The sequence below is a fragment of the Amyelois transitella genome, chromosome 9 (assembly GCF_032362555.1).
Source record: "Amyelois transitella isolate CPQ chromosome 9, ilAmyTran1.1, whole genome shotgun sequence".
NCBI lineage: Eukaryota > Metazoa > Arthropoda > Insecta > Lepidoptera > Pyralidae > Amyelois > Amyelois transitella.
Window position 1 is genome coordinate 2,137,838 of NC_083512.1, and position 14,260 is coordinate 2,152,097.

The following is a 14,260-nucleotide window of genomic DNA, read 5'->3' on the forward strand; positions in this document are numbered from 1 at the left end:
AACGGCATTTTGAATTTTTGCGCCTCCGCACGCAACTTTTCTGAGCAATTTATGCGTTTTATTATGACAGTGACATTTGAGTATTTCATTCAGAAGACTTCAAAGAGGTCGCATTATCATTGTCCATCACTCATTCTTGGAAGACAAAAGAAGAAAATAATGAAATAACTGTCGGTAATAAACACTATCAGAGTGTAACACTTTATTACTTGAGCTAGGTAACAGTAAGCCACAAAGAAAAGTATACAACCTATGATACATCGTGCAAAACAAAGATGGATTTTATATTCTATGATCCACTGTACATAAAATTAAATACTAATTAAATTTGTGAGACCCATTTTTTTTGTTTTTGCCAGACACTTACCCAACCATTAATAAATTCATATCAATAAGTAAACATACATTTCAAAATCAAAGTCATTAATGCATAAATGTGATTTTATTGTAACAACATTATATAGTTAAATACAAATTGACTTAATCGGTAAAACATATTATACACATTTCACATCTTTATTTGTGATCATGATCAAGATATACAAAAAAAAAACATCTCGTACCAGCTATTATTATACCATTTAGAAATTAGTAAAACAGTCATTAAATATTATTAAATAGTTAATTATTATGTGACCAGAAAAAAATTGTATGGAGTAACCTATAAAATATGTTCGAAACACTTCAATATCCATTTCAATAATATTTTTTTAAGTTTAACAACAGTTTGCGAGTGTTCTTGCTAACTTTTTGAACTTTTTTTGATAAACTACATTTAAAGCCTAAGGATTATTGGCACGCATAACTTTTAGACTAAGATACGTATCTTAAAATAATCTTGTGATTCAAAATCAACATTGAACAATTTGACCAGAAATATGGCATAATTCGCCATATTGCGAAAAATTAAAAAGATAGGGAAAGGGGGATCTTTATAGGACCAGCAGAAGCCAAAAATGTGATTTTAGATATTCAGTCTGTCTGTCTGTACGTTTGTACTCACAAAACGAGAAAACTATTGCTCTGAAATAAAAAATCAACACATCTGAGGAAACCGCGTTCATTTGAATGTGTTAGGTATAGTACTACTTAGAAACTGGTATAAAAAATCCCTTTAAGGGGAGAGAAGCCACTTTTTTTTTGTGAATTTTTACGGCGAGCCATATGACATAAGTATTTGGCATTGCTTTATGAAACAAAGAACTAGCGCCCTCATTAACAAATCTGCTATATTTCTGGTCAAACTTTAACAACAATAAGTATGTACTGTTGGAGACAAAAGTGCATGGATAGAACGCAATTTTATTGACAGACTATTTTTAGATTGTATTTGTTTTTTAAATACCTACTTTTAAATCTGAATCGGAAATCATTAAAACCCATATTAATATTATAAATGCGAAAATCTGCTACGCTAATGAGCGGCCCATCAAAGCAACCACTTTTGACATCGGTCCATATTTAGAATATTTAATGTCAAAATTCCCGCGGGAATAAACCAATAGCTTTATAAATTCTCGTCTCCCGGTTCGGGAAGATAGTACATTGAGTCAATGAAGTGTTTTGTGATGTCCGAGACTAGGCTCCTGTCTGGAATCTCTTGTGCTACCCCGTATATTGCCATCTGAAAAGTAAATCTATTTATTAAGTTTCATCGAATTATATATTTAATTGTTTCTAGAAAAAGACAATACTGAAACAACAATTGTAAATAACTAAACTGGTTTATTTATTTTGTTTCAAAATCAAAGCAAATATTCAGAAACTTGGGAATCAAATTTGTTCAGCTTATTATTGAAACTAACAAAAAAATGAAGTGTTAACGAACTACACTTTCAGTAGCATTTGTCTATTATTTTGATTCTTATATAGTATACCTTCCACTATTTGAATCTCAATTCTATCATTAAGCCATAAACAGCTGAACGTGGCCTATCAGTCTTTTCAAGACTGTTGTCTACCCCGTAGGGGATAAAGACGTGATCATATGTATGTATGTGTACCTTCCCGTGTACAGGCTCCCCCGCGTGCCGGCCGCAGTGCGCAGCGGCCGCCGACACGTCGGACACGAACCTCTCCGCCACGCCCGCCTGCGTGTGCGCATGAGTTATGCAGATGTGGACGCTGGAAACGATCAAAACATGTTGAAATAAGCAAATGTACACTAATATTATAAAACTGAAGAGTTTAGTTTGTTTGAACGCGCTAATCTCAGGAACTACCGGTTCGAATTGAAAAATTCTTTTTGTTTTGAATAGGCCATTTATGGAGGAAGGCTTTAGGCTATATAACATCATGCTGCAACTATAAGGAGCGAAGAAGTAATGGTAAATGTGACAAAAAAACGGAGAAAATTATTCACCCTTGATGACTTTAATGATGCCCAAAATAACTATTTCATGCGGACAGAGTCGCGGGCACAGCTATAACTAATATATTTACAAAATAAAATAGCCAAGTGGATTCAGGAATTTGTGTCATTTCTTTAACAAAACCTACATCCCTCTTCCACCATTTTTAATAAATAAATAAATGTACAACGTAAAATATTACAAACATACCCTGAAGGGAACTGCAAAGCGTTCAAACTCCATCCTTTCTTGTGCAACAAGTCGGCCATTTGGAAAATGTCGAACTTCTTAGAACCAAAAGCTATCACCGACGTAGCAGGTTTTCCGAACACGAAAATTCCATCAATTTTACGTAATCTGTAAAAAAATTAAAGATTAGTAAGTAGGTACATAGACATCAATACACAACAACTCATAAACAACGCTGTGAATTGGAATTCCATCCCCGCATCTCTCTTCCCCGATACAAACATACATACATACATACGGTCACGTCTATATCCCCTGCGGGGTAGACAGAGCCAACAGTCTTGAAAAGACTGAATGGCCACGCTTCAAGTACAAATTCAGGGAAAGGTACAAATATAATAAGAAAATGAAGCACTTTTTTATAATTTGCGTTTGTGTAACTGAAATATAAAATACAGGATATTATCTTTCAGATTTTAATTATATTGTTATTATGTTTTTTTTTTTCCTAATATTTGGTTTGAGAACGTTTGACCTCAATCCGCCTGGTGGTAAGCAAGATGAGTCTTAAGGTGCTCCACGCAAGCTCAAATGGTGCCTATTCAAAATCTGTCTTGAAAATCCCCAGTTGTATGTATCGGCAAAAAAGAATAGGACCACTCCATCTCTTTCCTTTTTTTTAGGCAATGGTCTAGCAACCTGTCACTATTTGAGTCTCAATTCTCGATTGTACATTGAGATATCATGAGTTATGTCAACCAAAAGCGGGGGGAGGCTGGTTATCTGAGATACAAGCATCTGCTTAGTTCTGACACCAGTCTTTCATATTCTTACCTATGTTATGTATTTACTACTTGATATTTGAGAGAAAAAATATATATATATATATATATATCAACTCACTCGTCCTCCACATATCTGGCGGTCCTGACTATCTCGTCAGTCATCCGGACGTATCTGTCTCGGCCCACGAACATCATGGTGGCCCAGCACGCCGCTATCAAGCCGCCGGCGCGGCTGCCTGATGCAACGGAACATTGTTCAGTAAATTTTTACGTTTCCGCGTGGAAATTTCCAGAAATTATAGGTACCTACAGTTCGTAAAATGTAGCTTGATCTCAGTGACAGCAGAATAGGAAGATGATGTACCTTTAGTTATGAATGTGGATGAAGCAAAGGAAGTATGCAATGATCGTGGCAAGTGGAAAGAGGTAGTCTCTGCCTACCCCTCCGGGAAAGAGGCGTGATTTTATGTATGTAGGTATGTAGTATAATGTAGGAGCGAAAAAGATACATACATATTATCACGTCTTTGTCACTTGCGGGGTAGACAAAGCCAACAGTCTTGGAAAGACTGAAAGGCCACGGTCAGCTAAGTAATAGAATTGAGCTCTACCTAAATAGTGACAGTTTGCTAGAACATCGGCTAAAATAGGTATCCCACAACAAGCAAACACACAAATTGCCGTGTGGATCCTGGCACCAAGAGAAAAAAGAATAGGACTACCCATTTCTTTCCCATGGATGTCGTAAAAGGCGACTTAGTGAAAAGCTTACCTCTTGGAATTTTATTTTTAGGCGATAGGCTAGTAACCTGTCACTATATGAATCCCAAATCTATCATAGAGCCAAACAGCTGAACGTGGCCTGTCAGTCTTTTCAAGACTGCCGGTTCCGTCTACCCCACAAGGGATATAGACGTGATTATACATACGTGTGATTATATTGACTAAGTCGGAGTGGGAAGACGAACGTGTCTTGATCAAATTAAGGACGTCCTGGTAAAGGGTCAGGTCAAGAGTACCCGAAACCGCCGAGCTTGCATGAAGAGAGTTATGAATGTGGATGAAGCGAAGGAAGTATCCAGAGATCGTGGCAAGTGGAAAGATGTGGTCTATGCCTACCCCTCCGGGAAAGAGGCGTGATTATAAAAACCACGCCTCTTTCCCGGAGGGGTATGTATGGACTACCCCATTTCTTTGCCATGGATTTCGTTAAAGGCGACTAAGATATAGGCTTATAAACTTGGGATTCTTCTTTTAGGCGATGGGCTAGCAACCTGTCTCTATTTGAATTCCAAATCTATCATAAATCCAAACAGCTAAACGTGACTTTTTCAAGACTGTTGGCTCTGTCTACACCGCAAGGGATATGTACGTATGTATATATGTAGGTATTCTTGATAATCACACTGGTGAACATTCTAGGGTATCGTGGAGAATATTGAACTTACCATTGACTGTGGGTGATCCATAAACGCCGCCTGGCCATTCAGTTGTCACCGTGTATTGGTGATGTCTGTATTCTGGCTTCCTGTACAGTATTACGGATGTACCTTTAGGCGCGTATCCGTACTAGAACAATATAGAACTATTTATTTATACATAGTACTAGAAAATTGCCAACAGATGGCGTATTACGCTTTGAAAGTGGTAGAAAGTTGTGTTTGGCGTCGCGAAACCTTGTATCATATTTTCAATCAACTCATTTGTCAATAGATGGCGTTAATCATAATTTAATAAATGCGTATCCGCGAAAATTAGCCATTAGCCACTCTTGGCAACCTGAAGTCGAACCCAGGCATTTGATGTCCAGCCTGAGTCATAAAAGTAGCCAGGTACCCGCCCTGACAAGCATATACATGTATTAGACCGTCGTACTCGAATACGATGTTTGGCCAATAGATGGCGCTAATTATAATTGTGATGTATCCATAAATAATAAGATTACTCTTGTATTTGTTTATGCACCAGAACATAAGCTGGCAACATTAAAAAAAGGACTCTTCCTTCCTTTTTACCTCTTCCACGTAAGAGTACATCTTTCCACTTTATAAAATTGTTTTATTATATTTATCGGTCACAATAAACGCAGTGCAGTATTTAAAGTTTTATTTTATTGTTTCGGACGGCCCGGGAGCACACCAATAATTTACCTTATGCGTATCAGCAGATATACTAGCGACTCCTGGCAACCTGAAGTTGAACACAGGCACTTGATGACCCGCCTGGGTCACAAAAGCTGCCAGGAAAGAGGCACCGTTGTATTCGATTGCAATGTCTTGTCAATAGATGGCGCTAATTTTAATTACCTTATGCGTATCCGCAGATATACTGGCGACTCCTGAGAACCTGAAGTCGAACACAGGCTTTTCTTGTCTAGCCTGGTTCACAAAAGCGGCCAGGAATCCGCCCAGACAAGCGTCTACATGTAGAAGACTTCTTTTCCGCGAGGACGACCTCAATTTGACCATCATACGTCATTTGTCAATAGATGGCGCTCATTACAATTTACCTTATGCGTATCCGCAGATATACTAGCGACTCCTGGCAACCTGAAGTCGAACACAGGCCCTTTTTGTCCAGCCTGGGTCACAAAAGCAGCCAGGAATCCGCCCAGACAAGCGTATACATGTAGGAGACCGACGTATTCGATTGCGATGTTTTGCCAATAGATGGCGCTATATACAATTTACCTTATGCGTATCCGCAGATATACTAGCGACTCCTGGCAACCTGAAGTCGAACACAGGCACTTGATGACCAGCCTGGGTCATGAAAGCGGCCAGGAATCCGCCCAGACAAGCGTCCACGTGGAGAGGAACGTCGTACTCTATCGCGATGTCTGATAAAGCGGCGATATTGTCCATGGTACCGTAGGGGAAGTTCGGCGCTGAGCCTACTATCTGCGAATGGAAAATAAATATCATTCGAGGTATTATTTGCTATATACTGGGGCTTTTGATCATGGAAATACGCCCGCTAGATTCTCCCTAATAACAACTAAAACAAACCAATTGAGAGAAAATGTTTAGCTAATGTCAAAAGTTCACATTCATTCGTTAAATTTTTTCGTGAAAAAGAAATCGTTCAAATTCTTTCGTGAAAAACGTTCATGATACTTCAAATGGTGATAACTGAAAATCAGCGTTTTTGTACTCTTTCAGTGCATAAATAACGCTGAATTATGACCATTTCGACTTGCTACAGCGCACCTGTGTTAGTTTTAAGAATTTGTTATTGTTATATTTGTTTTGTATTTGTAGCATTGTCGAATAAACGTTTTATCTATCTAATCTCAATTCCATTATGAAGCCATGCAGAAGAATATGGCCGTCAGTCGTTTCAAGACTGTTTGCTCTATTTACCCCGCAAAAGATATAGACGTGACTATATGTATGTAAATACGTAAAAAAAATATGGTATTCATACATACATACATATAATCACGTCTATATCCCTTGCGGGGTAGACAGAGCCAACAGTCTTGAAAAGACTGATAGGCCACGTTCAGCTATGTGGCTTTAAGATAGAATTGAAAGTCAAATAGTGGCAGGTGGCTAGCCCAAGTATTATGGTATTTATAAGTCAATGTAATAAAAAAATTAAAGCCCATAATTTAATTATGTTACCAAACAAGTCCTCCTGCCGACAGCCCTCCTCACAGCATCCACATCCACCTCCAAAGTGTCAGGATCCACTCGTACACTCTTCACAGACAAGCCCAAATATTGGGCGGCCTTATCAAAAGCGCAATGAACTGTCGTGGGTACCACAATCTGCGGGTTGGATATACCTTTGCTGTAAGCGAGGTCACGGAACGCTTTGCACGCCATTATTATGGACTCTGTACCGCCCGTTGTGATCTGGAAGAGGGTGTTCGGGTTATTGTAAGCAAGAACCGTTGTTATGTGAAATAGAATGGCTTATTTGAAGCCAATAAAAGGTACGGTAAGAAGTATACAGAGATCTTGGTAAGTCTCTGTCGACGTCTCCGGGTAAAAATTGTAAGTATCTAAAATGGTGCCGTGTGGTTCATGATACAGCTGAATGTGGCCTTTCTATTTTTTCAAGACTGTTGGCTCTGTCTACCGCAATTTTATGTCTGAGGGATTTTCGAAGTACCTTCTACTTTTATGATATAGGTACCCCATAGGACCGCTTAATTCTATTACATGACAATACATGCTTAATATTTGTTTTAGAAATAATTACTGAAGATTTTTTGCTACAAACACCCCTCAACGAAGTTAACTTATCGATGACGTTACTTCATAACTAAATTTGTGTATGAACAGATTTACAGATATTGTACATAGTTTTATTGTTTATCTATTTTTTTTATTTATCTTATCCAACGCAATCATAAGACTTATCTATAGGTAGTAAAATTTGAAATAAATCAGAGTTTAGAAATTTTAAATAAACTTGGGACATTGTCTTTATGATAAGAATATAACGATTGATCAGTTACTTTATAACGGCTACGCACTTTCGGGGAAAATCAGGGTCAATGAAGTATTTTTGCTCTCTTAATACCCAGGACCTGGGCGACTGAGCGGAGCTTGGTGATTTTTTGTTATTCGATAAAAAAACCACAAAAAATATTATATATTCCCGGATTTGTATTAGTTTAGAGGCCATGTTCCAATTTTCGAAGTTATGTACATTGGTTTGAAAAGTAAACGATGCTATTACGATGAGCACCTAATCCAGGATCCATGGTCAAAGGCATACCCCAGGCCCCTTTCCATAGTGACGAGGATGCAACCGGGACAAAAGCCAGGAGGAATAAGACGCGAGTGGTACCTAAGTATAATTTTTAAATCATAGCCGGCAACACTGCGCGTTGCGAGTCGGGAATAATTGGCTTATTCCAAGTCCCCTAACATCTCACCTCAGCAAAATCCGGGATTTTTATACTCCTCGTCGTGGTCGTCAGATTCAAGAGATGACAACCCAACTAACTCACCGTGCCACAACACTGAGCGTCGCCATGGAACAGATTGACGGCCATCCTGACGACCTCGCTCTCCATCTTGTTGATTCCGGGGAACACGTCCGCGTGTAGTGGATTTGTGTACGCGGTTTGTGAGTACGCTTCACACGCCACCTTCACGATCTCGTCGTTCAAATGGTAGATAGCGCCGGATACGTTGCCGCTCTTCCAGTCGTATGCGCCTGTGATAACATACATGTATTCAATGATATGGTATGGTATGCCGTGTGGTTTCTGGCACTTTAGAATAGAAGTCTATTTCCATGGATGTCGTAAAAGGCGATTAAGAGATAGGCTTTTTCGGGAGCTGTGATTTTTACACTTAAGAGCATTATTATTGTGATGAAGTGAAGGAAGTGTGCAAAGATCGTGGCAAGTGGAAAGAGGTAGTCTCTGCCTACCCTTCCGGAAAAGAGGCGTGATTTTATGTATGTATGTATATTCTTGTAATTATTGCATTGTACAAATTTCTCACCTAAATGGAGATGATCCATAACCTCTTCTCTAATCTGTTCCGCAGTGAGTCCATTTTCTGGTAGTTCCCTCCGTATGTTGACCCCGGCCAGCCGTTTGACCACGTCTTTCTTGAAGCCTTGTTTGATGTCCGTCATTTTCTCCTCAATCTTCCTCCTCACTAATGGCACTTGACGAAGCCATCTGAAGAATTCGCGCCGCATGCGCGTTGTGACACCTAAATTGTTATTAAATAAATATCAATCCATACATTATAAAAAGTAAGCAAGTAAGATGTTGTGTACATTATGGAGTATGCAGAAGAATGGGGCTGAGTATTAACATATTGTAGAGCTATAAACATTCTTCAGTTTGGAAATCTTTCAATCAGCCCTGTTGGCTAGAAGCAGATGTGATGGTGCTAGTCTGAGAATAGTCTGCTACTCCCAGTGGATTAACTAGCTGTACCCCATAGATGATTGCTTTATGTTCAAATCAGTTATATTCAGCATTCCAGAATTACAAGTCACAGCTGTTCTCACGACAAAAGTTTTGGCGAATCGCAAGGTGCAAAGAGTGAGGATTATAGTGGTGGTTTTACAGAATTATAGATGAAAAGTTTGTTGTCTCTTGCAAGAATGTCTTTTTAAGCAATGAAGACTTCTGTGCTTAAAGTTAATATCACCTCTCTATATTGTAAATATGTTCCTGCCATTAATTATTTTAATTATAAAAACATTTGAATAAATTTTTATAGTTCTAAAACTTACTATCTTTGGCATTGTACAGACTATGTGCCCACACGATGGCGAGCACTGACGATGCGGTCATCGTGACAATTTGCCATGGCTCCTTGCCTTCGAACAGCCTGTTGATGGCTTTCAGTGGCTGTGGACGCTCACTCATGACTGTAAAATAAAACAGAAATTGAAGATAAACATAGTTATAGCCTCAATCCTTTATACATTGTATATATACTTATATATTTATATAGAATTTTTAGTTTGAAAGAGTGTATAAAGAACTTATTTGTTTCAGATATTCCTAGTTACATCTTTTCTTTGTTTTAGGATAAGATCAAAAGCAGTAGATTTTCTTTTTAAACTACATATGAATCAAACTTGATAATTATGAATTTTAGCATATAATTATGGCTTTGTAACCTTCCTTACCTGCGGGCAATGTACAGAAATCAACAAACACCTATGAGCAAATCGATCATATGTATGATTAACGAAAAAATTATAATCTATCACTAAATTTTCTTTACTACATAAATATAATTTCAAATTCCAATGTACCTATGATTGTGACTTGTTATTAATGATGATAACACAAAGATAGCCGTAGTTTTACAAGCAATATTAACCAACAATTCTTGAAGATAATAGGGATAATTAATGCAAACAAGAATTAAAACAAACCGAGGCCGAAGGAATATAAAATCAGAACAATAACAATGTCACCATTCGGCTACACATTCGTTGTTACAGAAATTAATCTTTATCACCCCTAAGTAGTTACATTTAAGTCTTTTTCAATGACAATATGTTGTAAATAACTTGTGGTTGTATGTACAGTATACCATCACAGATGATACAATAGTTGTCAATGTCTAGTCTACTTCAAAATAATTATTGTCGCCACAATATGTCAGTTTTGGTCCGGTCCGTCCCTTACCATTCTACTACTACCATCTATCACACGGACAATTTAGCATGGTCTGTCTGTGGTCCAGGGCCCATTCCATTCGACAATGTCCCGCTGGCAGAAAGTTTATTATATAACACAAACTCTTTGCGTGACGGATATGCTTTCGCCTGATTTGTTTGGGACCGTATTTTATCCACACTATCAATTTCATATTACAGTCTCAGCAACAACAAAAAACGAACTCAAACTACAGAATACTTCTATTTGTTAAAAAAAAAATTACTTAAGCGTGCACTTACAATTTTCGATTTTAATTTTTTTATTGGCCATAAAACTTAGAGTGTATAGGAGCCCCTTTACTTTACTACGAACCAAATTTGATGGTCGTTTTGGTCGTGTGTGTTCATTCGGGCGGGCACGAACAACAGCTGTCCGCAATGAGTCATCCGCCTCCAGTTTCCTGTATTCCAAACACAGCGAAAATGTCGAAGGCGAAGAAAGTTATTGAAGAAGCGCGAGAAATAAACAATCCTGAGATAGATTTAGTGGACAAAGGAATCTCTAACCTCGATGAAGTACCTGGATTGTGTAAGTTAACTGTTTCAAACTAGTTTTCGCCATAAAAGGAACGAGTTTCTGTTACCTGTTTGAGTGTACCTACCAACTTTAGTTGCATATGTTTTATTTATATGCAGATTCAAGAGGCAAAACCTATGAGCAAAACTATATCCTGAGAAAAATTAGACATATTGTAGTTTCAATAAATTTGTCCAAAATTGCTGCTAATAATTTAGCTCCGTAATTAATTTTGAAGGCACCCACTTATAGTTCCATCAAAGGTATATTTTTATTTGTTTACCAACACATTACATTCATAAACTAATGTTCTTTTTTTCAGTCAGCCTTGCCAATATAACCAGACTCTCATTGAGTCATAACAAAATTCAGACAGTACCACCTGCTCTTGCTAATTTGATAAACCTGGAAATTCTGAATTTTGCCAACAACCACATTGAGGAACTCCCAGTGAGCCTGTCATCTTTACCTAAACTCAGGATTCTGAATGTCTCTTTGAATAGACTGAATGGGCTTCCAAGAGGATTTGGAGCATTTCCTGTGTTGGAAATTTTGGACTTAACATACAATAATCTCAATGAGAAAAATTTGCCAGGGAACTTCTTTATGATGGGTTTGTTAAATCATTTACCATTTTGCTAGATTTACTCTAAAAAACTGAACAGTTTACTGCGAAAATCACACAATTTTTAACTCTCCAAGGTAATTAAGGAAACATGATTTTGTAAATGAACATGTTAAAATTTTTGAATTCAAATTTTTATCCAATTAATCAAAACTAAATTGTTAGGTCTTTAGATATAAAATTGTTTAAATAGTATTTATATATAACAGTTAAAAGGGCTATATAGACTCTGACTACTGGGTAAGGGATTAATACATGATATTTGTATGTATGTACCTAGATAATTAATTGAGGTGTTGTTCCCATGTTATATAATTTTAAATTTTATACTTTCAGAGAGTCTAAGAGCTTTATACTTGGGGGATAATGACTTTGAGTATCTGCCACCGGACATTGGGAATTTGAAGAACCTGCAAATTGTTAGTAATATTTTGGGTTTACCATTAACAAATATTTTTCCTTGTACTTGTACTGCTTTGTTTGTCAAAAGGATAATTAAAATAATTCTGTGGATTTTTTAACTAAATGTAACAAACCAATTAGTTATTGTAAAGCATAAGGTTACAATCACATTATTATTTCCTTTTTTACCACCCCATCTATTTCCCATGGATGTTGTAAAAAGCGATTAAGGGATAAGCTTATAAACTAAGGATCTTTTTTTTTTGTAAGATGGGCTAGCAAACTGTATGTTTGAGTTTCTATCCTATCATTAAGCCAAACAGCTGAATGTGGTCTATTAGTCTTTTCAGACTGTTGGCTGTTTAACCCCGGTGGGTGACAAGGGATATAAATGTAATTGTATGTACATAATAAAATTGGTAAAGTAAGAAGTAGTTTTAAACAGACAAGGCAATGTTAAAGAAAATGTCTAATTTTTTCAGCTGTCAATGCGTGAGAACGATCTAATCGAAGTCCCGCGTGAGTTGGGGCAGTTGTCTCGTCTCCGGGAGCTTCATCTGCAGGCCAACAGGCTCGTGGTATTGCCTCCTGAAATTGGTTAGTATGACATGTTTTTTTTTTATTATTTAAATTACAGCAGAAATATTGTTTTTCCTTATTTATTCTGTTATTTGAAGGAAACATTTTTTCCTTCACGTAAAGGACAAATTACATCTTTAGAGTTTTTACAGATAATTAAGTATTAAGGAAAAAAGAATGAGGGCAATCCATTATTCTAATTAACTCCTATTCTTCCTTCTGGCTTTAGTCCCAGTTGCATCCTCACCTCTCTGGAGAGGACCTGGGGTATGCCTTTGAATATATTTGAATTATAATTAACAGTTAGATAACTCTAATTAGCGAACCTAAAAAAGTGAGGGGCTCATGTTTTCATTCAAATTTCATTAAAATTCTCTCTCATACCCATGGTTTTGTAAAGTTAAAAATCAACTTGGGGAAAAATTTTTTTGTTTTTTTTTTTTTTAAATTGAAAATTTTTTTTTTGTATGTTTATAAGGATTGTAACGTGATAAAATTTCAAACCATTGGTCTGATTTTTATAAAATTTAAAATGTGTGGAGGATCTGTCAAACTATTATATATTATTCTTTAATAGGTGTTTTTTGTGTTTTTTCCAGGTACGCTAGATTTGGCCAGCAACAAATCGGTGTTGCGCCTAGAAGGCAACTTCTGGATACCGCCGATTGAAGATCAGATCTCCTTGGGGCCTTCCCACGTCCTGGATTATTTGCGATCGGAGACTTACAGAGTGTAAGTTATTAACTTTAAAAGACCCTATCAATACTAATATTATAAAAAGATTTGTTTGTTTTTGAAGCACCAAAAACTACTGAATGGAATATGAAATTTGTCACAGAAATAGAGTATGTACAAGACAAAGGCATCTTTGGTCTTGGGAACCCCCATGAAAGTAAAACCATGATCCAATTTCCAGGTTTCTCACATCCGTTTCACTTGTGTATTTTCAGGTTGTACAGTCGTCACATGTCCGCGAAGCCCCCGCCGCCCGCGCAGACTCTGGACAAGAGCAAGAAAGCTAGTCGCGCGCGGTCATAGACAACGGGAGAATGTGCCATAGACTACGGGAGTGTGTACTGCCATAGACTAACAAGTATTAATAGGTTGGAGCAAAGTGTAGGATTTCGATTGAGTTCTAAGTGTTTTATATGGAACCGAGTAATTTATGTTTTTGGCTGATGGATTCAGTAAGATATTAACACTCTAATAAGTACAACGTTATTTGTATGTAACGTCAAAATATGTCCGACTTGACTCAATGAAATAGATACATATTTGTTATCATGAATGGTACTTGTTACTTGTTTATGATTCTGAGGCAACATTTTAATCTTGAAACAATATAAACTCGGTTATCTAAAATGATTCACTGTGTTACTAGAAGTTCAATCCCACTCATGTTTGTAATAGAGATCTTAATAGAAATAACATTAGTTTTATGTCGTAATAAATAATAATGCATTTTTTATTTGAAAAATATTTAATGACAAACTTGTACGCTATGTACAAAAAAATACAATTTAACAAGTGCACTTATTTACATTATATAATTATTGTAAGTAAACCAAAAACAAATTCATCACTTGAATCATGTAACATTGTGTCTATTCAAGTGAAAAACATTATTATGGTGCTATACACATAAAATAAAATA

The 14,260-nt window shown here is 36.9% G+C and overlaps 2 protein-coding genes across 3 annotated transcripts; one reads left to right on the plus strand and one right to left on the minus strand.

The window, feature by feature from the left end:
* Positions 1 to 427: 427 nt before the first annotated feature.
* Positions 428 to 10,282, minus strand: LOC106130375 (sphingosine-1-phosphate lyase). Of its 2 annotated transcripts, none has more exons than XM_013329209.2 (11): positions 10,073 to 10,282; positions 9,542 to 9,679; positions 8,794 to 9,009; positions 8,292 to 8,500; positions 6,952 to 7,185; positions 6,016 to 6,225; positions 4,774 to 4,894; positions 3,444 to 3,561; positions 2,562 to 2,708; positions 2,004 to 2,124; positions 428 to 1,624 (listed from the first exon to the last, which is right to left on the minus strand). In XM_013329209.2, the coding sequence occupies exons 2-11, from the start codon at positions 9,675 to 9,677 to the stop codon at positions 1,508 to 1,510; spliced, it is 1,629 nt and encodes a 542-aa protein (XP_013184663.2). In that variant the 5' UTR covers positions 9,678 to 9,679; positions 10,073 to 10,282; the 3' UTR covers positions 428 to 1,507. The 2 variants fall into 2 exon arrangements, with proteins under 2 accessions (XP_013184663.2, XP_013184662.2); XM_013329208.2 differs by having other exon boundaries at positions 9,944 to 10,281.
* Positions 10,283 to 10,821: 539 nt separating this feature from the next.
* On the plus strand, positions 10,822 to 14,159 carry LOC106130339 (ras suppressor protein 1). The gene is made up of 6 exons (XM_013329160.2): positions 10,822 to 11,012; positions 11,323 to 11,613; positions 11,962 to 12,044; positions 12,510 to 12,624; positions 13,206 to 13,338; positions 13,557 to 14,159. Exons 1-6 carry the CDS (start codon positions 10,862 to 10,864, stop codon positions 13,642 to 13,644), a joined length of 861 nt encoding a protein of 286 aa, XP_013184614.1. The 5' UTR covers positions 10,822 to 10,861; the 3' UTR covers positions 13,645 to 14,159.
* The last annotated feature ends 101 nt before the right edge of the window (positions 14,160 to 14,260 follow it).

What these genes read in the sequence shown, in the direction of transcription:
- LOC106130375 (XM_013329209.2), bottom strand. Translation starts at nt 9,677, where the DNA reads ATGAGTGAGCGTCCACAGCCACTGAAAGCCATCAACAGGCTGTTCGAA. An exon ending in TCGGCAGGAGGACTTGTTTG is followed by an intron (nt 6,226 to 6,951) that starts GTAACATAATTA and finishes TTCCATTCGCAG; the next exon opens with ATAGTAGGCTCAGCGCCGAA. An exon ending in TATCTGCGGATACGCATAAG is followed by an intron (nt 4,895 to 6,015) that starts GTAAATTGTATA and finishes ATATTGTTCTAG; the next exon opens with TACGGATACGCGCCTAAAGG.
- LOC106130339 (XM_013329160.2), top strand. Translation starts at nt 10,862, where the DNA reads ATGAGTCATCCGCCTCCAGTTTCCTGTATTCCAAACACAGCGAAAATG. An exon ending in CGATGAAGTACCTGGATTGT is followed by an intron (nt 11,013 to 11,322) that starts GTAAGTTAACTG and finishes TCTTTTTTTCAG; the next exon opens with TCAGCCTTGCCAATATAACC. An exon ending in AGGGAACTTCTTTATGATGG is followed by an intron (nt 11,614 to 11,961) that starts GTTTGTTAAATC and finishes TTATACTTTCAG; the next exon opens with AGAGTCTAAGAGCTTTATAC.